The sequence below is a fragment of the Oxyura jamaicensis genome, chromosome 3 (genome assembly GCF_011077185.1).
Source record: "Oxyura jamaicensis isolate SHBP4307 breed ruddy duck chromosome 3, BPBGC_Ojam_1.0, whole genome shotgun sequence".
In the NCBI taxonomy this organism is placed as follows: Eukaryota; Metazoa; Chordata; class Aves; order Anseriformes; family Anatidae; genus Oxyura; species Oxyura jamaicensis.
In genome coordinates, this window is record NC_048895.1 from 41,077,412 (window position 1) to 41,100,919 (window position 23,508).

Here is a 23,508-nt window from a genome sequence, read left to right on the forward strand (position 1 = left end):
TGGTACAGCTCATGTGGGAGAAGATTTATTTTATGCTGATAGATGCAATTCAGCTGCTTTCTACTGATACTGAGGGGTGTCCTAAGAGAAGAGTGGTGTTACCGGTTTGAAGGGGCTTCTTGTAGAAAAAGAGGGTACACAAGGAAGAAATTGCTCTGCAAAATACAGATCTGCAAGCTGTACTAGAGACTCCATCACCTTAAAAGTTGGTCTTCTGCCTAACTTCATTTGAAAGCAAGACCACACAGCTGTTAGGTTTTTAGACGCACCACCATATTTTAATAGTATGACATGTTTACTTCGGATTCATTAGTATCCTAAAACCTTAGGTCTGGTTTCCCTTTTCTGAAACTGGCAGCCAGGCTTCTGGATGTCTGTTGTGGAATGTCAAAGCTACCTCCCTCAATGCAGTTGCTAAAAGAAAAAGGCCCTCAGAGTTCAGTTTGCATGCTAATATGTGGACATAGTTGAACTTTACAGTGTTTTGGGGTCTGTGACCAATGGCTTAAGGCTGCAGTCTTGGTTTTACAGTTCCCTTTTGATAACCTCAACCTTCTCTTTTCCTCCACAGCAAGTTCTAGTTTGGTATTTATGTATAAGCTCAAAATGCCAATTAATTATCTTTCATCTTGGATTTTGAACAGAAACTTTAAGCTAGAAACAAATAATATAGAGGAATTGTTTTAAATTAAAACTGGTAATTCTTGTTCGTTATATGTTTTTCAAATTTGGACAGATATCTATATAAAGGCTCAGATGTTTTCCAGATATTTGTAATCTTGTAAAATGCCTGTAAATTAGAGAACGATTATCAGTCTCTTGCTTCTAGGAAAACTGCGTTTTTAAGAAGTAAGGCATATTGCTCAAGATTACATAGCAAGTTTGTAACAAGGTCAGGCAGTAATTTCAGAACTTCCTGTTTTAAGATTTATTATTAAACATGAAATCCTGAGCCTATGTAAGACAGAAAAAGTTTTGTCATAGATTTCAGTGAAGCTAGGATTTCAAGCTGTCTCTGACACCATATAAATTTATGAAGTTTTACAACCTTTTTTTTTTTTTTTTTTTTTTTTTTTTTTTGATATGAAGCAGAATTACACTTAGTGAGTACACTCAGGGCTACTCAGTTTCCCAAATGCTGCTCAAAAATCTAACTCCAGCCCAAGTACTGCAAGCCTCATGTAATTGACTTTATCCAAATATGTTATGGTTCCTAAGGAGCCAAAACTTTTCACTTATGCACTCAGTTTAATACATGTTAAACTGTTCTGAGGAGCAAGCAATCAGTTCTTCAGATCTTTTTAATAGACTCTTTGCCACTTTCTTTTAAATTTTCATTTAGTTATAGCAAACAATCTAGATTAGAAGAGTGGAGCTAATTATTGCAGTTGATTGAATTTCATGTTACTTTCCGTTGGGACAGAGAATGAAGAAGGAACAAAACTGCCAGAAGAAGCGAGTGTAATATTTTTAAGTAATTTTTTCCTTAAAGACAGTAATCTAGCTACGTTTTTGAGTGATAATAGAAATACTAAAGTTTTGCATACCTAAACTATTTTTGATTTTAATCACCATGATGGAGGGATTGCAACTTGTCTTATTGCTTTTTCAATTACTGAAAGTTATTTAAAAACAACAACAAAAAAAGTGCTTAGCAGTCTGGCATTCCCTTGCAAGTCTGAATGTTCAGCAACATAAGTGAGTTACTGTTCTTTGCTGTTATCAGTTGTGTTACTAGGCGTTGCGTGGATGTGCACTTTTAGGCAAGGGGACATGAGATAAAAGCATAAATTTGGGTTTTTCTCTGAATCTAAGGCATTTTACCTCATGCTTGCCAGCAGACTGAGGGTATTAATGAGTCTATTCCTATGGCTTGGCTGACATGCAGCCATACGTTAAGCCATGTGTAAATTATGTATAAAATTCCTTTTTTTGGAAATGGAAGAATATAAATTATTCCAATAATTTAAAATAAAAAATTAATCATTCCTTTGTGCAGGGAGATAGGTCATTTAAAAGTCTGCATTTTGCTAACAGCTACAATTCAAGGTGGTGATCAATTTTTTCACACAAATTAAAAGGCATGTTGAGATTGGAATGGGAAGGGCAAACACCAAGTAGTTGACTCTGGAAAGTGATATTACCTAAGAGACCATTTACAAGTTAGAGCTACTGAATGTCTTTGGGATAGTATTAACTTTCCTAGTTAGAGAAGGAATTCTAGCATAGCACAAATAATTGTAATGTACACATTGCATGGAGATCCATAATATGATTATTATCTAAATTGATTAATTGTGTTTAACAACAGTGGTGGTTAGAAAAAGGTTGAACACTTCTGGACTTTACACTGATTAGAAATCTCAGATAAGTCCTTGGAGGCAAAATAAGTGATTTTTGTTTTATAAAATCAATTATCGATATGCTCTGGAGTTTGTAGAGAGGTTTTTTGTTTGTTTGTTTTTCTTCCTGTAGTCTAGCTTTGCAAACTGGCTGATGCTCTGCAGATAAGCCTTCTTCCTCACAGCTGTTGGTGAAGCAGTGCAGTTGTAGGGTTAGTGAAGATCTGAAATGTTCTAATTCAAATAGGGCAAGAAAAAAAGATGTTGAAATCTAACAGAAGCAATAATCAAAAATAATTACTTATGATTATGTTGGTAAGGTTAGAGACTCTTAAACTAGTGGTGAGCAACTTGAGGATGCTCACCTGATGTGCTGTTAGAAGCATCTTAGGAAAGATAAACAAAAGCTGTGTTGCATAAGGAGAGTTAAGTCATGCCTCTAGACCTTAAACCTTACTTGAATTTGTTGGTTAAAACCAAGTATTTGTCCTATCATGGGTAGTTTTGTGTTGTGCTGTAATGGGCCTGACACATGGAAAAAAACTTTAAAAACAAACTTTAGACAAGAAGTTGTGAGTAAAGGGGACTTTTTTAAAGGAACATTTGATATTTATGTTTAAAGTATATATCACTGTTGAGCTCCACAATTGATACAGCTTCTGTCCATCTGCAAGAAATTAAGCTGGTGTGATATCTTTGTTTATAATTTAAAGTGAAGAAAATAAATATGTTCTCACTATCCCTTTTAGGAGAAGAAAAATCTGAAACTTCATGTAAATTTGGCCTTTTAAACATGTGTTTTGCTGGCAGCCATATGTCAATGTGAAAGAATGTTTTGTGTATTTCTGGTTTGTTTGTTTTTAAAGCAACCCAGTCAGGACCCTGAGGATTCTTCATGTTCTTCAGCACAACGGAAATTGAACAGGCAGTTTTACAGATTTATTATATTCCCTGGTAAATGGATTAAAATCTGGTATGATCGGCTGACCTTGTTGGCGTTGCTGGACCGGTAAGCTTTCTTCATGCAATTCTATGTAGTATTGCTGTATGGGGCTCTACATGTCTGCAGAACAATGCAGACCACTGAAGAAGAAAAAAGTGAGCATAGTGTTAGTTTCATTTTCAGGTTGAGCAGGTGAATGTTTGTTTTCTTTAAGTTTAAGAAAATATTTCCCTTCTGAGTTGTTTTTGGTGGTTCTCACTACCCTTCATCTTCACGAGAGGCTTTGATTCATGTGAGCACCAGGACTATGGAAGAGTCCTCAAATTTGTCTCTCAGCTGTAGGATCCAATGGTTGTAAGCTATGTAGGTTGTAAGCTTTTCTATGGAGAAAATCAGCGTGTTGTGCAAAAATGTGGAAGTGGAAGAGTTCCAAGCTGTTGTAAGCCAAGTATTCCAATCTTTTTTTTTTTTTTTTTAAAAAAAATAATAATTGAGTGGTATTCGGAAGAGAATCTTTCAGTGGCTGCTTCTCTCCTACTTCAGTTTTATTTATTTAGAGAAATTTTCTTGTCTTGGCATCTCTCATCCTTCCAGTCCCTCTGTTTTGTATCAACTCTTTTGGCAGCATCTTTTGCTAGAAGACCTTGTGATAGTCTTCTGGACTACCAAAACCTTCAGGCATATTAGCCTGCATACCTCCTAGTCACTACTCTCCTATCTCTGCTTGATTCTTCCTTTTGGTTGGCTGTTATACTGTATATACTAATCTGGGTTCCACAGCAGAAGTCTAAGAAGACAGCTTTTTACATGCTGAAGAAATCTGGCTGTATCGTCAGGGAGCTTGGGTCCAGAGCAGATACGTTTTTTTTTGTTTGTTTGTTTGTTTTTTATCTGTGGTGTCTTACCACTATTTCAATGGCATGAAAATTGTATACTGATAAATTCTTTTGTAAGAACCTGAATATTAACTTTGTTCTTTCAGTCAGCTTCCATGTTCTAATGGAACAGATAAAATGAATAAAATGTAAGATGACAATTTTGGTCTTTGATCTAATTCTTTGTTGTCAGATGTATATTTTCTCATTAAATGAATGTCCTATTGCCTTATTTATTTATTTATTTTGATAACGGTGCACTTGAATACATTCAAATCACCTCCATTGTGGAATTCTATCTGGGAAGTGAGGTCAGACAGTGCTGATAGTGTCTTCTGGGCTTCAGTGCATGTCTTATCTACACATTTTAGCTGTCACTATGGCTTAGGTCTTTGGCACAGGGGTGAGTACTGTTAAACATGGCGATGTAGTTTTGGGAACAAAAAACCTCAGGTCTTTTACAGTCTGATGGCTGCAGCACTGACAGTTTATACCAGCTGCAAATGGATATGCCCTGCTGTAATAAGTATATAAATATATTTTTTTTTTATTCACATAGGACAGAGGATATAAAGGAGAACATACTTGCTGTCATCCTCGTAGTTCTCGTTTCATTCCTTGGATTCATGACTCTGAACCAAGGCTTTTGTAAAGACATTTGGGTTCTGTTGTTTTGTCTTGTTATGGCCAGTTGCCAGTATTCTCTCCTAAAGGTAAGAAACAAGTTCATATCTAATGCTGACTTCTCTTCCAACTTCTCTGAAGGCAAAATCCTGTAAGCAAATTTTTTTTCTGTTCTGTTTTCAGAGCGTTCAACCTGATCCTGCTTCACCAATACATGTAAGTCTCTGCCAGTAGAACAAGTCTTTCTCCTTTGTTATAACACGTGTATTGTGAAACAGTTGTTCAGTGAAACAGGAAGAAGTAGTTTGCTGTTCTAGGTGATTTATGGAAATGAACAAGATACCGCCTTAAGTTATTTGATTTTGTTACTGCAATTAGAAAAGTGTTTTTTATTTAATCTAAAATACACAGTTAAAGCAATGTATCTGGACCGGTTTGCTGAAATTCAACAGTGTGGCATCAGGCCAGCGTTTTCTTCACTTTGCTTTGGAAACAGTTAGTGGCTGAACACGGCAGTTGTTCTGGGTTAGCACCTTAGTCATTGGTCAGTTGGGACTTTTTGATATAAGGGATTTTATTTATTCATTTTAATTTGGTATTGCAGTCATAAATTTCAATAATATTACTAGCTAATCAAATGGTGTAGATTTTGTCTTTGTTGGTATATGGACACTGCTTCAATGCCTGTGTGCTAGAGAAAGGACCAAATCTATGGTCAATGCAGGCTGTAAGGATCTGTTAAGTTTGTCTGCTGAGTTTATTCTGATAAATTGAACTCTGACAGTGACAACACCTTCAGTGGAGCCAGTTTCTTGCCCAAATGTATCTTCATTATAAGACTGATTGGAACATCAACATACAACTGAAACCTGACCCCTACATCTGTCATGGTGCCTCAGTTCTTTTGATTTGCAGGTCTTGGGACACATTCCAGTGGTGACATGGTCCCTCACTTGCTTTTACACCCTCTGCCCAAATACTAATATACTAGTACTTTGCTCTTTGAATGTTTTTGAGGAATCCCTCTCTTCCCTCAGGGCTCCAAAACAGCATGTTGAAAACTGCAGGTCTGTTGGATTAGTTCCCTTTGGCAGGGAGCAATTATTTTTGTCAGTTTAGAAGCTTGAAATACAGGCTGAACTTGAAAATGAGGTTATTTACAAGTGTATGCTGCACATCTCACTAAGATGGATTTTAGTTGATTTTTACTTTCTCTTCTATGCCAGTTCTTTTGGGGTGAACTTACAGTATAGTTGGCTACAGTGCATCCAAAGGAAACCCATGTCTGTGTGAAACATAGGGAGTGCTAATACACAGCAACTTCATTTACAGATTCACTATGTAATATTTTAAATTAGTTTAAAGAAATATTCCTATCTTAGTGTAAAGCCGTTTTTTGTTGACTAAAATCAGTTTGTCAGTTCAAGTAGCACGTGTTAAGACATACTAATGGGAGCCTTAATCAAATAGTTTGCACTTATACAGACATGAGTAACATGTACATTTGCTTAAAGTGAGTGGCAAACCTTTAATCAAAACTTCATTATAAATGTATCTAGCCCACATTTTTTATAGCATTAAGGACAAAGTAGCTAATGAAGTTTAATAAGAACATTTTTGTGCAGAATCTGGGTTTACATTTCAGACTCGCACAACACTACTGTTACAAGTATTACTCTTCATATTGTATTCTGTTCATCATGCAACACTGCAGCAAAATAACAGTAGACATATTTCCATCTTCCATAGGCTTCCCTAAAAATTATGGACAGTTTCTTGCATACTCCTTAGTGCGCTGTAGAAGAGCCAATGGAAATAAACGTCAAGTTTTTTCCACACAGGGTTTAAGGATGGAAGGCATTATAGACCAGATTAAAATAGAAGATTAACTATATCTACGTTATATCTTACATCTCATTACAAAATACAATAGGTGTTTGTAAGGACTTGCTTGAGCTAGTGAGCTCTATGAAGAGTAAGAGAACAAGAAGGCAAGAAAAGATACTCCTTGCACTGTTTCATGATTCATGTGACTACATTAAAATTAAAGAGAATAACATCTCTTGATGTTAATGTGAGAATGCAGATCAGCATGGGGATTAAAGAATGATCAGTACCATGTCCATGAATGAAAATGCAGATGAGATTTTTCAGTGTGAAATGAACTATTGGCAGCTACAGATTCGCACACTGAATTAGTTTATAGTCTTGGATTCATGAGTAGCTTCTAATGCCTTATGTTATCCTTGTGTGCCCAGGAGGTTTGAAATTTCTTCCGGGTCTCTCACAAGTAGGCTTTCTTACTGCTTGATGGGACTGTCTCATCTCTAGCTTTATGCCTTTGGAAGGACTCTGTTTAAAGACCATCCGGTGAATTCAGAAGTGTTTAGGAATGCGTAAATCTTTGGCTAAACTTTGAAATGCCAGTGTATTCACATCATGGTGTTGAGGAAAAGGTAGTTGACTGATCCCTATGAAGTCTGGTACAATTTTTTTTTTGGAGAAAGGTTCTTTTCTCTCTACTGAAACTCAGAGCTTGTAATGATGACAGTATTAAGACAATAGTCAGTGTTTGAATCAGAGACTGTAGCTGTCACAGCTTTATATGGGGCAAGAAATAATTATAACTCAGCTAATAATTTGAATTTTATGTTATCACAATTCAATGAATGTATATAGTTCAACTTAGCATTGAAGTTGGAACTTGTCCTGTTGTACAGCACCAGTCCTATAGCTTATACTTGCTACCAGCATTTATCATAGCAGCAGGTTTAGGAGTGTTTCCTGCTTGCTGCAAGATGAGAGCATAACTTTCTTGTCACCCTGTGCTTTAGCCTCTTTGGGTCTAGTTGACTGGGAGCTTTAAGGTTTCTCTTCACAAAGGGGTATATGGTTTTGTGATGGTTAAAGTCTGGAATAGCCTCTTCACTGGAGTGATGGGGAGCAGAACATGAAGTCCATTCCAAATGTGAGGTTAATCAGGTTATTAACAGCATAATGAAAGAGAGGTACCAATGACTGCAGCATATTAAATTCAGAGATCCAAGAGATCTTTGTGCATTTCAAGGTTATAGTCAAGTGGCTTTGATAACTGCAAATTTCTTGGTATTGTTTAGCAGCAGCAGCAGTGGCAAATAGGCCGATAAAGGTTGTATCTGTAGTAAATAGCTATATAAAAGGATCATGAGAGCCTGTCTGTAAATCCCTTTAAGACACCTGTATAGCTCAGGATCTAGTTCAGGTCTGCAAAGGCATTTGAGCTTTGAAGGATTACAATCAAGCTCTTAATAAGATCTACTGAATCACTTTTATAACTTCATTGTCTTGGTCTCATTACCTGCCAAAGCAGTTATCTAACTCAGTTTGGTAACAACCATAGTCAGTTTAAAGTGCTGTATGGGATTTAGAAAAACTATTTTTAATTTGTTCCTGTATGATTTTCTCTTAGAACCAAGGACACACATTTTTCTTTTCTATAACGCTTTCCATCTGTCTTCTTGCATGTTTGCACACAAGCAAAAATTATTTAATATCTTTCTGAAATTTCCCTCATCAAAATGCTTTGCAGTCAGAAGTGCTCTTTTACTTTGCACTTGAAGTGTTGATGAAATCATTCTAACTTTTTGAAAATTTTCATATTTTTATCAAAACATGAGATGTACCAGTGCTGTTCGTAAGATATGAATGTGTTTCTGAATAAAGAAATGTGACCTTGAAAAATTCAGTGAACTTTTTTGGCAGAGTTAAGAGAAAGCAAGAGTTTTCGCTGATGTTTCTTAGTTGAGAAAATACTGTTGGATAAGTTAAATCTAAAAGATAAGAGAAACCCAGATCTACTGTTTAAATTCTTCTGAAGGAGGATACAGAGCAGAGTAGTTTCACCAAGATGAAAATAATTTCTGTATGTGAAAATTTGAAGAGCTGTGCATCCAGTGTCCTTACAAATGCATCAGTGCTCCTTGGTTTGCTCCTGTTGATCCAAGAGTACACAGTAACTCCATTTCAGGATTCTGTCTTGTTCCCTGCTGCCACCTGAAAAATAAGGAAAACAGTATTTACTCACATTTTGCAGACTGTTCAGAGCTTTCAAAGCTTCTCCCTCAATCCTAACTAGCATTGTTGTTATTAGCATGTTAAGACTGATCTATTTAGCCATAAGAGTTAAATACTTGCTGTAAACCTAATTGAGTATGTTGGTGTTCTGCTTGCAACTGAAAGACATTTGGATTTGAACTTCTGGACTTCTAGTCATCATCTCAGTCTTACCCAACTGCTTTCAAATAATTACCATGCAAAAGTAAAATCTGGGTTTCGTAAGTCCAGAGATAAGACAGGACTGATGAGACAGACATCACAACAAAAGTCCTTGCTTTGGAGCGTGCATCAGGCTATAAGTCATTAAGCAGTTGTTTAGATGCAATATTTACTAGTTTTTTTTCCTAAAGCACAATTTGTATTTAAGATAAATGAACTGAAGTTTAAACATATGCTTATAATATTATAGCCTGTCTGTTTTTAAAGTCAGATTTTTCTTTCCAACTCTCCTATGATTTTTCATGGATGTGTGCGGTATTTAAAAAACAAAACTACACGCACACTACTTCAGTAACACTGGAACTCTTATTAAACACCGGCTAGCATTTGTCAGTCTGACTAGATTCATATTCCATGAATGTAAGGTGCAATATAAGCACGCTAGTTCCCAGCAATCTGCCACCTTGTTAAATGATTGATCCCAAAAGAGAGTACAGATCTGTTAATAGTTGTGCTAACATATAAGCTTGGCTGGCAGCCAAACAAATACAGTTGCTGTTTCAAATCAGTAAGTAGACTTGAAAGAAATGATCTTTTATTATACTCGCTTAAATTACATTTCACAAATAAGAACACTTCCACAGCAACTTTTTGCAAGGCAAACACAAATCCTTGTCACTTTGCTCCTGGCTTTTCACACTGAAGAAATCTTTTTTGACTTGCAAGCATTTAAAATCTCTTATTTACGCCTTAGCTTGCTACAAGAACTATTAAGATTTTTTTTAGGTGTCTTTTATTCTCTCTGGCTCACAATCCCTCAGCAATTTTTTGTAGGATTAGTTTGAATCAAGAGTACTAGAGATGTGTATGGAAGGTGTAAAATAAGGATCCTTCCTTGTATGAATTGCTTTGGATCATCATTTCAAAGTGCTGCTTGAGAGAGAGGCCAGAAGCTGTTGGTGAGTGTGACCCCTTCCAAGAACAACAATGGCTTGCTGTCAAGTAGTTCAAATCAATAACAAAAAAGTTGTATTGGTGCAAGGTGTGTCTCTTTTTTTTTTTTTTTTTTTTGGCCTGTAAGGTTCTCCTCAGCAGAACTCCTGTCTTGCTTTCCTTATGTGGGCAAAATGGCACTCAGGAGACAGGTGGCCAACAGGAATCCCTTAATGCAGCCCTGAAATGCAGCTGGTAGGGGAAAGGGGTTTTTGCAGATGTTTAGTACCACATGCATCCACACACATGAGCATTCTGTATCCTTGCAGGCGGAGGGAAAAGTGTTGCCATAGAATCCGTTTTTTTCAAAGTAGCAGATGGATAAACAGTCCATCTGTCTTAGGGGCAGGAGCAGGAAGATGTTAGCCTCCACTATCATAAAACCATTGCTTCTTTATGTGTATGTGCTGCAATTTAGTGGGGGACGCTAACCAATGACTTTTCACCTGAGCATAACAGAGTTAGAGCAGCATTATGAGATGCCTGTTGAAAAGTACAGTAGCAACTTTCATAACTTTTTCAACCTGGCGTTTTGCACCACGCCCAGTTTCTCTAAAGGGGAGTGTGATGCCTTTTGAAACCATTGTGATGCATCTGTTTAATTAAGAGAGAAGAGGTTCTACCTGGTGAGACCTCTAACACTGCCCTGATTTACAAAACTACAGTACTGGCATCACCCATGCCAGCAGCGGGACAAGCAAAGGGCATCAATGGAAGGAATCAGTAGTCATGAAAAAAAAAAAACAGTCCTGAGAGCAGACTATGACAGTCTGTTCAAGGGTTTGAGATGTCTTTTTAACACATTGCCCTTTCAGTTTGAGTCTGGGAAGAAGGCCAAGTAAGTTGTTACTTAAAAATGTGTTTCTAAATGCGTGTAATGGTGAATGTTCCTTTTAAATGTATCTTTGGCCTTGCTGGAGACAAAGGGTTCTCTTTGAAAAGATGCCGTTAGCTTCTTTGTCTGGTTTCATGGTGGTATCTGCTGTCAGTGTTGTGAACGGTCATACCATTGACCATCACTGCATGTATTCCTTGCCTTCGCCATGGGGTTTAGTGAAGTGCCGTGGAACTGGGAGAATAAAGGTGTCATGGCATTAGGTAGGCTCAAAAACCAAGGTAACTTAAAACCAAGGACCAACAGCATACATATGAACAATTAGAGCAGGATCCTGACAGAAGTGGACACAAGTTCATTTTGAGCTGTAGGCATGCCTGTACTGCTGGCTTTGTGGACAAACCTGATTCCAAGGGACAGCTAGTGCAAAGGCAGAGGCAAGGAAACAACATGGATTAAAGAAAGTTTCATAGGAGGACATCATGCCCACAGCTGCCAAAATCAAGTGCCACACCTCATAATATATTTAGCAGGTGCTCTACTACTGTTTTTTTTGCTTCCCGGAATACTCTTGTGTTTCAAATAGTAATAAGTATACTAGCCAAGTTAACTGAAGCAGACAGTCATTAAAATAAAAGTAACATAGAGAAAAAAACTTTCTGTTGAAAAGAAAGGTTCACACAGATGGAGATTTTTTTCTCCACAGAAAATAACTTCTTTTGTAATTAGTGTGTTTTGAAAGGTCCAGAAGGTTAGATTTTTGAAAGGATAAATGATTGCTGTAGTTAGTCTTAACTGCTTTTTGTCCCTTTTGAAAGTCTCCTCTGGAGAAGATAAAATGCCTTGTTACATTTTTCTTATTAATTAGTATGTATAAGATATTAAAATATTTTGTCTGACTCCTGAACTCTCTCTGGTTTAATGTAGAGCACACACTAGGAGAGTGAATACAAAATTCAAATGCTTTTTTCTTTTTTTTCCATGCCAGGGGCACAATAAAATCATAACCTACAGCAGACCTGTATATTTTTGTATATTGTGTGGCCTTATTTTGCTGCTAGATGCTGGATCTAAAGACACAAATCCTTCAGTTTATACAATGTATGGCTTGAAGCTCTTTTCGCCTAGATCTCTCCAGTCAGCCAGAGACCATGTAATAGGTGAGTCAATATTTTTCCTAAGACTGTAAAAATGAATTAAGCGTTAGCTGGGGAAGTCTGTGTTTTCCCATGTTGGCAATCAAATGCATGTTATGGAGGCACAACTCTGAGTCAAATTGATAGAAACATTTGGAATGACTTAAGACACGCGGGGAGGGGGGGCAGTTGGCAACCTTCCCTCATGTAAAAAGAGTTCTTAATGAAATGAGGCTCATAGAAAATTCTCTATAGAAAACTAACAGTCACTGATGTTATTAGCAAAAGACATCATCTGTGAAATGCAGTTAATCTTTGTAAGGACTTGTCTATGTGGAGCAGTTACTGTAGAATAAGTCAAGTTTTAAATTTAATGCCTGGAAGCTAATCTCTGCCAAGTCCTTAGATGAACATTCATCTGCTCATGAAGAACACGCTTTTTCTTGGTTTAATCTTGCTGTCCACATGATGAGTTGGTGTGGAACCGCCAATCTACAGTAGCTTTTCCAACCCGTTTCCTTCTAGAATCATATCCTGAAGCAGCTAAGGGCATCCAGGTATTGCCCCAAAATAGGACTTATGGTCCTTAGCACTAATTTGGAGTAGCCAGAGCTGGAAATACCCTGTTCTGGACACTTTTTCCAGTTGTGTACTTGCAGTCTATAGCTGTAATGCTGCTGTAGTTGTGTTACAGGTATGAATGTTGAACTGACTCAGGTAAAACTGTATAACACTGTTAGGTATGAAGTAGAAAAGTTATTAGTCTTAGGTTTGTGGATTTAGAACCAGGAAAACCTCCTGTGTTAGAGGAAAAAACTGTGATACAGAGTGTATGACCTTTGGGGTCATTGTTCACCTGTGACTGTCAGACTTGCATTTTGCTATACTCGAGTCAGGCTATTACTGCCTGAAAGGCTTGCTATTTTTAGGAAAAGTCTTTTGGTCCTTCATGTGGGTTCATTGACTCCCAATCCTTCTCACCAGAAACAGGGTAATAATGAAGACCTGCATCTCACTTATTTTCATTAGCTTCTTTCATTACTTTCCTTTGGTCTCATTAAAGTTTCTTCTTACATCTTATTTTCTCTGCCTATCAAAGGTGAACAGTAAAAATGCTGATAAATAATTCAACAAGAATCTTAAATGACTCCTGGGATAGAGATAAATGAAAAACTATAGCAACCAGTATGAAAAAAAAAAAGCGTGGTTATAAATGTGCTAATTTTGACTGGCCTCAAAAGAGATCCTGGAGCAGATTCTTGAGACATCCTGGAGGGGGAGCGGAGAGAGGAAATACAGGCTCATCTCACCAGCTGGCATCTGTTTAGCAGGAGAGGGAGAAGAAACCATTTCCCTTTGCTTGTGCCCCCATTATTATTTTGCCAGCTCTGGGAGCTGGCACATCTGCAGGTATATTTGTTCAAGTGATGTTTGAGGCCACATTCTGGCTCTTCCTTGCTTTGTCTTTCTGGGAGTCACAACTTCTGTGAATCCTTAGAGGTGTCCGCAATGCAGTTCTGCCTAAGCTACGGCAGTCTGTCATCTTCCAGCCTCTTGCTGTACTTTGAGTAGAGATTCCCTTAGACACTTAAGGTACAGGAGTATTTGTTTTAGGTAATAAAATCAGGAGGGAAGTTGGCCCCACTACATACCAATGACGGGTTGCTGTTCTTTTGCTTTTTTACCCATCTGCTGGTTATTTTTAATATTAACTATCTATATAGATATAACTATATATATATATAACCATATAACTAATAATAAATAAATGTGTTGGTTTGTCATTTTACGATTACTTTAAAATTTGTAATTTACTCATAATTTATTGTGGTACTCAGAACTGATATATTGGGAAATCAATGGATTTTTGACTCTGCACCACACAGCACCAAGCAAAGGAAAAGTTTCCTATTTCAGGTGTTTTCTGTGGTAAGAAATTAGTGGTAAAAATTGTAAAAAGGACTCACCATTGAACTGGTGTGATGCTGTATAGCATAAAAGTCTTGAAATGAGGTTAAGAAGAAAATCAGTGGAAACGTATTAGATGTGTAATCTAATAACTTAAGAAATGTCTCTTAACAGGTCCAATTCTTTGGAAGCAATCTATTTAGGATCCAATTTTGTTTTATTTTAAAAATTGATGATGGTTCTGCTATTTGTTTATATTACTTGGGGGATCACACCTTTAATTCACTCTAACTATGGCTTTCATCTTGAATTTCTTAGTTCAGTTGACGTTTTTGGTAGATTAACATTTGTAGTGCAAGTAAAGGTGCAGACGGAACCAGCCTTGGTCAGTAAGTGCTGCAGTGGCAAAAATCATCATGCACTAAATGCACGGTAGTTTTTATGATGAGACCACGTGAGCATTAGAGAGAGGAGTGAAATTATTTGACAGAAATCTCAGAAGAGTATCAGGTGATGGCAGAATTTGGAGGTAGGAAGTCCTCTACTTGCTACTTCGAGTAATGACAGAGCTTTTGTCAGGGGAGGAAAGCTTGTGTGAATAATCTTTTCAGCTACATTCAGAAGGGGAGAACAAAAGGACTATTTCTCACCAAATAATGCATTTATTTTCCTTTGACAGTATGTATTACTACACAACAAGTGGACTAGTACTCAGATGCATCTTTTTAATGAAGTCACCTTTCTGGAAAAAAAAAAAAATCTAAAATATTTGCAGTGACATTGCCACTGAGTTATCATTCTACATTTCCTAAAAGACCCAAAGGTTCTTCAAGTCAAAACGTGCTTTCCTACAGCTATTGTCTAGTTGACGCTCCTTTAGAAGAAACCTTCAAACTGCAGTGTTAAATGCCAGCAGCTCATATAAGCATCTCTTAGTGGTCAAACTCTTGAAGGTGTTCTGTGTGGAAATGTGTGCCACTTAAACATTCTCTCTGGAATTCATAATGCAATTCCAACTGATTAATCAGCTCCTTTTATTGTCTCTTTCCCACAAGAGAAAGTACTGTTCCTAAATTCAATCGTCTTGTAAGTGACAACTGTTTATTTTGCTCTCTGGTGTGCTCCTTTATGCTGGTGGAGATAAACAAACCTACCTTAGCTACAGGAGTAATTAGGATTATTCAAGTTATTATCAGAAAGAGAGTGAGGTGGGGGCATAGCTGTAGTCAACCAACTTTTCTCTTGTTTCTTCACCCCTATTTTGGTGCGTTGACAGTACTGTGTCTCAGGTCTTGTCCTTCCTGCTGTCATGCAGGTTTTCTGAGGTTGTTACAGCAAAGGCGTTCATTTGAACCGTAAGTTATAGAATTCTAGAATATCCCAAATTGGAAACGACCCCCCAAGAATCATCGAGTTCAACTCCTGGCTCCACCCAAAAATCAGACCAGATGTCTGAGACCATTTTTCAAATGCTTCTTGAACTCTGTCAGGCTCTGTGCCATGACTGCTGCCTTGGGGAGCCTGTTCCAGTGCCTGATCACCCTCTTGGTGAAGAAACTTTTCTTAGCATCCAGCCTGAACCTTCCCTGAAACAGCTCCATGCTCAGGTCCTGTCGCTGTCCCCAGAGAGCAGAGCTCAGCGCCTGCCCCTCTGCTCTTCTCATGAGGGAGCTGCAGGCCGCCATGAGGCCTCCCCTCAGCCCGCTGTGCTCGGGGCTGAGCAAACCAAGGGACCTCAGCTGCTCCTCAGGCATCTTGCCCTCTAGACTCTTCACCATCTTTGTTGTCCTTTTAGTCAGTAGTCTGAGATGAGTTCTGTCAGTTTTGCAATTCCTTTGTCTGAGGAACTAGTTTTCAACAGTGAGTTTTGGGGATCTTTAGTTGATCGCATGGAGAGGCCATGTGGCCTGCTGGGCAGTTTGCTGTCATGCCATTGCCCCCTCTTCAGGAGGAGTCCTTGTTTGGCTTGGTGTGGTTTGGTGGAATACCTAAAAGAACAGAGTGGTGAAGGAAGATTGATAGTGGCATTTGCATGTAAAAAGACAGAAAAGATTTCCTCATTTTATATATGCAAAATATGTATAACTCCTTCCAGTGGCAGGAATTCATGAGGAAGGGTGCATTGCGAGTGCAAGTATACGTAAGTGAGCTGTGTCTGTTTAATACTTGAGTATGTCATTTCTTCTCCTATGTTTGACTTCCTCAGCAAGATTTACAATATTAGATACTAGTAGTATATAATAGGATGAAGATAAAAGCTGTCAGATTAAACTCAGTGTATTGTTTTATTTTAGCATGATGTGCATTAGTAAGAGGAGCTGGAAGTAAAATGTGAAATTAGCATTCAACAAAGAACACAAATCATATTGTTACCTTCGTAAAATTTGACTGGAGCAGGAAGGGGATTAAGTAATACTAGTGATGTCTTTAATTTGCTCTTTAAGAGAATGAATAAGAGGAAGCTGCAGCCTTCCTAGCCTGTAAACTAACAAATGCATACTTGTTTCTGAGGAATAATGGCTGACACACATCTCTGTCCTTCAAGTTGGAGAATGTTCTGGTACTAGTATGACAAAGCAGCAACGATATGATTAATCATGTGCATATATCCTTGAAAGCTGATGCTGCTAGAGACTTAGGTCAAGTGTGTGTTTAAATGCTTTGCTAGACAGCTATGCTTAGCAATTTCTAGGGGGGAGCTAAGAGAACTGGATGAGATGGAGGAGTGGCTGGAAATGAACAGAACATAAGACTAGAAGCATAGATATCTGAATTACAACTCTTGCTTTTCTTTGACTGTAAGGCAGCCATTTCAATTAGCATTTCTATATAGAATGAAGCTATGAGAAGATGACACAGTGGGTTTAAGTCCTAAGTTTCTCTGCTGTCTTTAATGTTCTTTCACTACTGCAAAGGTCTACACTTCTGGAAGGTAGAGAAATATTCTGGGGAAGTATCACTGTAGGTTTGTTACATTTTTACATACTTCCATAGGTCTCCACTGTTGATTACTGCCAGAAGAAGGATACAGTGGTAGTCAAGATGCTGTGGGTCTCAGCTATTAAAGTATTTTTGTTTGCTTCTATTGAAATTTTATAGGTGTGCTTAAACCTCAGATTCAAGGAGGAAGTTCCAAAGTCTGCAAATTAAGATTTTTCTGTATTTTAAATAAAGTAAATACTACTTCTCAAGTATATGAGAAGTAGTAAGGAGGTTGCATAATGCTGTTTTTCTGCCACTGATTTTATCCAAAATATATTTAACTTCTGAGCCATATTTCCCTTACATGTAAAATTGAATAATTTATTTTGTGTAGATAAGTAAAATATAATAATCATGGCTAAGGTTAAAGTATGCTCACTTGAGTAATGCTCAGAAATTATTGTAATGTTTTATTCCAGTGTTATGCCTGTTCTCTGCTTGCTGTGATGTATGACTGTGTTCTAACATCCATCTTCTCTTTTCTTTAGTGTTTCTATATTGCTTTCCTGCAATTTCCCTTCTTGGTCTTTTCCCTCAAATCAACACCTTCTGTATATATCTTTTGGAGCAAATAGACATGTTGCTTTTTGGTGGTTCTGGTAAGTAGCCTGTTGAGCCTTGAGCTATCACTCTCTGGGTGCGTCACATTAAAGTATACTATTGCATGTTTTAGAGCACAGTGTATGTTAAAGTTCAAGGAGCTAATGGTATTCACTTAACAGTGTGGTGAATACTAATAATACCTTGATGAGATTTTTTTTTTCTTTTAAATGGTTATATTCAGGTTGTGCTATAGGCTGTAGAATATGGCTGACACCAAAGAGCTCTTTCCTGCCGTGTCCAGTATGAATCACTATTTTAAAAACAAACCAAACCCAAACAAAAACCCCACAACTTTTTGAAAAGAAAAAAAAAAAATTCTCAAAACTCCATACACAAATAAAAAATATATATTTTTTTTCACATTGTTTGGTGGTGTAGGGCATGTTGACATGACACTGGATCTGTTATTTCAGTCAGAGATTAAACAAGACCCATGTGAATGAGAGACAGCGCATCATTTTTTGGTGGTGGTGTTTTGTTTTTTGTTATTGCTTAAATAAAACACTAAATGAGTGTACAGTCTGTGGGACCAAATGAGAGATACTCTGCAGTAAAGCAACTCAAAACGCATGCATCATGGATAGGACGTCCTCAGCACTTTTCATTCTACATACCCACGCTTACTGCATTGTTACTGCTACTGGAGGCATAGCCTTTGGCAAATGGTTAAAACTTATACTGATGATTTGGGTGTGCTTTGGTTCTTGTCTCATAGATACCAGAGCAGACTTGGAGGAAATAACTTGGTTTTTCCTGGAGGAAATAAGATAAAGTCCCCATGCCATGAGTAATGTATGTTGAAACCTAACTAGAGCACTGTTTTGCAGCTTGTGTGTCTCCATTGTGGAGAGTGCTGAACTCCAAAGTCTGTCTGAGACTGTTTCCTACCCTGGTTCTGGAAGCTTTTGAAGGAAGTTAAAGATGAGATGGCATCATTCTCTCTCCTTTTAAGTTCATTCATGTATCTTGAATACAGTGCAAATCATGGTTTACTCAGCAAGTTAGGATGATTTTGGATGATACCAGAGCCTGTATCTCAGGAGCAGGGGGAAGGAAGAAAATTCCACATGGAGCTTGACTAGAAAATTGCCTGATTTGTACATAACTTCACTCCTCCTCTGTAGCAACGGGAAGAGGCATACTGATATTCTGGCAAAGCAGCATTTCAGCACAGAAAGCAATAGTGGGGGACCTCAGATATATGGAAGAGACAGGGAATACAGTGCCATCAAGATTTCAGTCATAGTTGTAAAGTTTTGTGAGCTGATTTGGGTCACTGTTTGGGACACTGTGGTGTTCTCTCAACAAACAGCTTTGTAATATCTGGTATTAGTTTGTATACCTATTGTGATACTGTTGTTTTTTAATGCACTTCCTCATATATGAAGAAATTAGTTATCTTGTGGTGTCTTTATTTCAGCTGCTGCTGGGCTTGTGTCTGCACTCTACAGCATTTCCCGAAGCTTTGTGGTTCTGATTGTCCTATATGCTTTCTGCTTTAGTGCAGTAAAGGTAAGTTGAAACACTAAAAAATTCAAAATTTCAAGCTGAAAATTCTTGTAGTCTAGGAAGACCGGAACTATTTGGTGCTACGTGGTCATCATTAAAGATAAGCTTTACAAGTCATGTTTTATTTTCTGCCTGTTAGCTACACTGGAATACCTTGAAACTGCAGTGGAAATACTAATGTAAATGTTTCACTAATACTTGTGATTGTTTGCCTCCTTGTATATATCAGTCTGAAAAGATCCATTGAATTTCCAGTATGAAGTCTAACAGCAATGGTGGCTTAAAAGATGTAGTTCTTTGAGACAGCCTGAATTTGGCCTGTTTTCTGCACACCAGTGGTTGCTGACACATCTGTACATTGGCAAGGTTCATGCATGGATTTATTGAGAAGCCTGTTAAGGAGTGTGCTTTACCATCATTATTGGTATACATTATTGGGCTAGCTGACGTGGCCCTTATGTGTTCCACCTGCCATGTGATGAGCCAGCAGCCACATAACCATACAGCCCTGTTGTTACTAGTCAGATAGGTTCTAGATCAGCCCTAAATCTCCTCATGCTCCAGCATTGCTCGTGCTTTTTGGTGTGGAGAATTTGCTGTGGGACATCACTGTATGTTGCAGGCAAGTCTTGGCATACAAAGTTCAAAGTCAGAAAAGTTTAAAGTGTGTAAGTTTTATACGTGCCCTTCCATTGGCTATGTTGAAAAGAAAGTAGAGAAAAAATAAGAACTTCAATGTCCTGCTTGGGCAGACCAGCAGACTGTCTAACCTAGTACTCCCTGCTTCAATAGCAAAGCCAAATACAATTTAGGAATTTAATGACTGTTTGCCGCTCATTCCCTGAATATTCCACCAGTATCCACATTGTTGGTTTAGGGCTGTTAATAAATGCATCTTTGCCTATTTCATTCATTCAGTGTTGTCCATGAGTTTGCCTAATCCCTTTCCGAATGTGCTGCTACTATCTGCCTCTACAACTTTCTGTGGCAACAGATTTCAGATGTTCACTGTGCTTTGTGTGAAGAAATGCTAATTTCACCAAGTCTTCTCTATTCCTAGTACTGCAGGATTTGTGGAAAAGCAGTTCTGCATTCACCGTATCCACTGCCTTGTCAATTCTGTAAGCCCTCAGTCATATCTGCCTCAGTCATATCCTCTCTAGAGTGCCAGCCTTTCTAGTGTCTTCTTGTAAAGCAGCTCCTCCTTGGCTAAGTTAGTTGTCTTACTGTGTGCCTTCCATTATTCTATTATGACCCATAATGGATTATGATTCCATTATGAAATGTGGAGAGTAAACTCTGTATGGTACTTGGGATGTGAGTGTGCCATAGCTCTACATGGTCACAAAATGACTTGCTCCCAGTACCATTCCTAATGATGCTCAAGGTTTTTTTTTTCTTTTTTTTTTTTTTTTTGGCAGATGCTGCCCTTTGAGCCATACTTGATCTACAGCATTTCTTTTTTTTTTTCCAGTTAATGTATATCACCTGCATTTTTTTGTTGTTGTTTTAAGTGAAAGCTAATGTTGAAGCTAATGTCTTCAAGTCTTCTGTAAAATTCCCAGTGACCACAGTGAGACCACAATTTCATCCTAATTTTTTGATAAAATTTATTCTTTAAGGAATAGTCTTTTGACAGTGTTTCATTACAAGCTAGATGTTGTCAGTGCCCATGCAGGGATGCACCAGGATGTGCAGTAATTTACAAGCTGCTCTCAACATCTTGCAGGCATACGTCAGAGGATGCTTTGTGGTGTTACACATCTGCGGTGCACACAGAGATCCTGATCCAAGGTTCTGCAATAGCCAAAGCTGTAGCATGTCACCACTCAGGCTGGCGATTTACACAGATGAGAGATGCTATCAGATGTTTGTTTAAGGGATTTCTTTAAGGAACATAAACATTTCTGCAGAATGGTTTTTAACAAATTTCCACTTAAAAATTTAAATAGGGGGCTTAAATCAAAAATGGTCAATTTTACTGCATTAATTATCTGTCACAAATGAGTATAGTTAGCTGTGCACGTGTTTTTAACCACTCACAATAGTAAGGTAAAATGTGTTAAGCCACTGTTTTATCTTGCCCCTGTATGGTTTGAGTCCATACACAATTAGAGAATCGAGAATCACAACATGGTTTGGGTTGGAAGGGACTTTAAAGATCATCTAGTTCCAACACTCCCCCCCCTTTCTTCCCCCCCCCCCCCCCCGACCTTCCCGCCATGGGCATGTACACCTCCCACTAGATGAGGTTGCTGAAAGCCCCATCCAACCTGGCCTTGGATAATAAATTACAGCAACTCACCTGCTGAGCAGTGCTGCATTCAGCCACTCCAAGCATCTTTGACAATAGGGGGTAATCCCAGGGAATCTTGGTCACCAGGCTCACCCAGTATATCAGTTCTGCTGGTTTGACCTTTGAGTTGTGTAGTGCTAGAAAGCTTAACTGCTTCTCCTGTGCAGTGTTCTAAAGCATCTGGTATTCCAGCTACCATATTCCAGCTATATTGATGATTCAGAAACAAGCAACTGGGATAAAAGTGTGTCTCTGTGAGGCTGAAAAGAGTGTGAAAAATCTATGTGGGGGGTGGGGAGCTGGGGGGCAGAAGCAGTGAGAAAAATTGAGAGCGCTATATGGAAGAAGGAATTGAGTTGAATGACTGACAGGCAAATAACTGCAAAATGATCATTTTTCCACTAAGCTTGGCAGAGGACAATTCACTACTTGGGGGCAGAGAAGTTGTGTGATGGATACTTTAAAAAATAGTTTTGTAAATAGTATTAAAGAAAAGCCTCTTAAAATATTCTACAAACTCCTTTCTCAGCATAATAGTTGAAATTACAAGATGCAGGTGGCTTTGTAGATAAGCAATCTCCTCATGGATTAGACTTCAAACTGCTTAAAAATATGCTTTAATGCTACCCTGAAGTTATAGAGTGCTGTGAAAGATTTACAAGATATCTGCTGTAAATTGCCAATATTAAGTGCAGACTTTCTGTTCACACAGAAATTACAGTTAATTTGAATTTTTATGGCACTGTTCTTGTGAAGACGCTTCTGAGGAGGTTAATTTAAAGCATGTAAAGATGATTCCACTTGATTCAGCTCATCATCTCAGTCCACTGGGGTCCTTGAAATTTCATGTATTTTTCTACTAGAAAAGAGCATTTGCACTCTCCCTCCTTGTTCTTCAGTCAGGTCTGGAGCTTTTTGCCTTTTGGGCTGTTATAGATAACATGTCAAGGAAGGGATTCTGTCAGACTTTTTCTTTCATTGGTGGAGGTAGAGTAGAAATTAAAAGTAACAGCATCTGATCCTGAATAGGGACAACTGTGAAAGGTGGTCTAATACCTCTGTAAGAAACTGGAACTGTTTTGATACATAGGTGGCTACAACTTTTCATCCTAATCAAATCAACATTTGTATTTTTGGTGCACTTAGAAATTGCAGGGTCTAATTCAAAACTAAACAAGTGCTACAGTCTGCCTCATTTAGGTGTTTTCACAAAAGTGGTAAGTACGTGGTTGTCTTATGGTAGAAAAAGGCATCTCCTCCACACTTATGTTTCACAGCTATTCTTTATTGTATAGTTTTTATTTTTACTCTCTTCACTTTTAATTTGGCAAAAACAGACTAATGCAAAATTTTTAAGAGTTCATGGAGGTAAAATTATTACAATCAAAAAGATGCAGGAAGGGAAACATGATAGACTATCTCTGATACAGGATTTCTGGGTTGCAAAGCTTGTTCCTTGGCTGGAGTGTAACATCCTCAAATGTAAGCTCTGTTTATTGGCAGAAGATCGTATAGCTCAGCAGGTATAACGTGCAGAATTCCATTTCCTGAAGTAAATTTGCAGAGCAGAATGGATCTCTATCTAAGTGGTTGTGCACTTGTTACTGGTGAGCAATTGCTCACGTCAAATGCCCAGGCTGAAGATGCATTCCAGCAGTATCAGGCTTTAGCCTTTCCTTCCTGAAGTGCTTCTTGTGTTCTAATTGCTATCTTGCTTAGTATAATAGTCTAGCCTAATTTCTCTGTGTATGTTAATTATTCCAAAAGGAAAGATATTATTTCTGAAGAAGATCATTAGAAGAATAATTAATCTATCACATGGCCTTTTTTTATTAAAACAAATAACCAATGTTTATTCTATAACTGTGTTGTTTTTGCTCATGTTTAGAACTACAGAAACTATATATACTCGCCTACAATAGAATGAATTAATTTCTAAAGTTGGCTGTGCTATTTTAGAGTAGCAAATTCACATCAGTTAACTCTTTGCTCTAGAACTCTCATTTTAGGAAAAAAAAAATCAAAAATAAGAATTGAGGAATTGTTTTGGGGTATGTCCACAAAGCAGCACAAGTAATCAAGTTAACTTCAACATGTGAACACAGGCTCTAAGGACTGAGGTGAACAGGCCTGTGCTGAAAGCCCATGCCTTGTGCAGACTGATTTTGTTGTTGAACTATGTTGTACAACACCAACTGAGGGGCTCTG

At 37.9% G+C, this 23,508-nt stretch overlaps 1 protein-coding gene across 2 annotated transcripts in view; it reads left to right on the plus strand.

Annotated features, from left to right (window-relative positions):
* Positions 1-23,508, plus strand: part of PCNX2 (pecanex 2) — a 155,081-nt gene that overhangs the window by 36,955 nt on the left and 94,618 nt on the right. For both annotated transcript variants that reach the window (XM_035323215.1, XM_035323214.1), the window contains exons 10-15: positions 3,209-3,351; positions 4,720-4,873; positions 4,968-5,000; positions 11,855-12,026; positions 17,381-17,491; positions 18,916-19,007. In XM_035323215.1, coding sequence (XP_035179106.1) covers positions 3,209-3,351; positions 4,720-4,873; positions 4,968-5,000; positions 11,855-12,026; positions 17,381-17,491; positions 18,916-19,007 — 705 coding nt within the window. The remainder of the gene's footprint in view (positions 1-3,208; positions 3,352-4,719; positions 4,874-4,967; positions 5,001-11,854; positions 12,027-17,380; positions 17,492-18,915; positions 19,008-23,508) is intronic.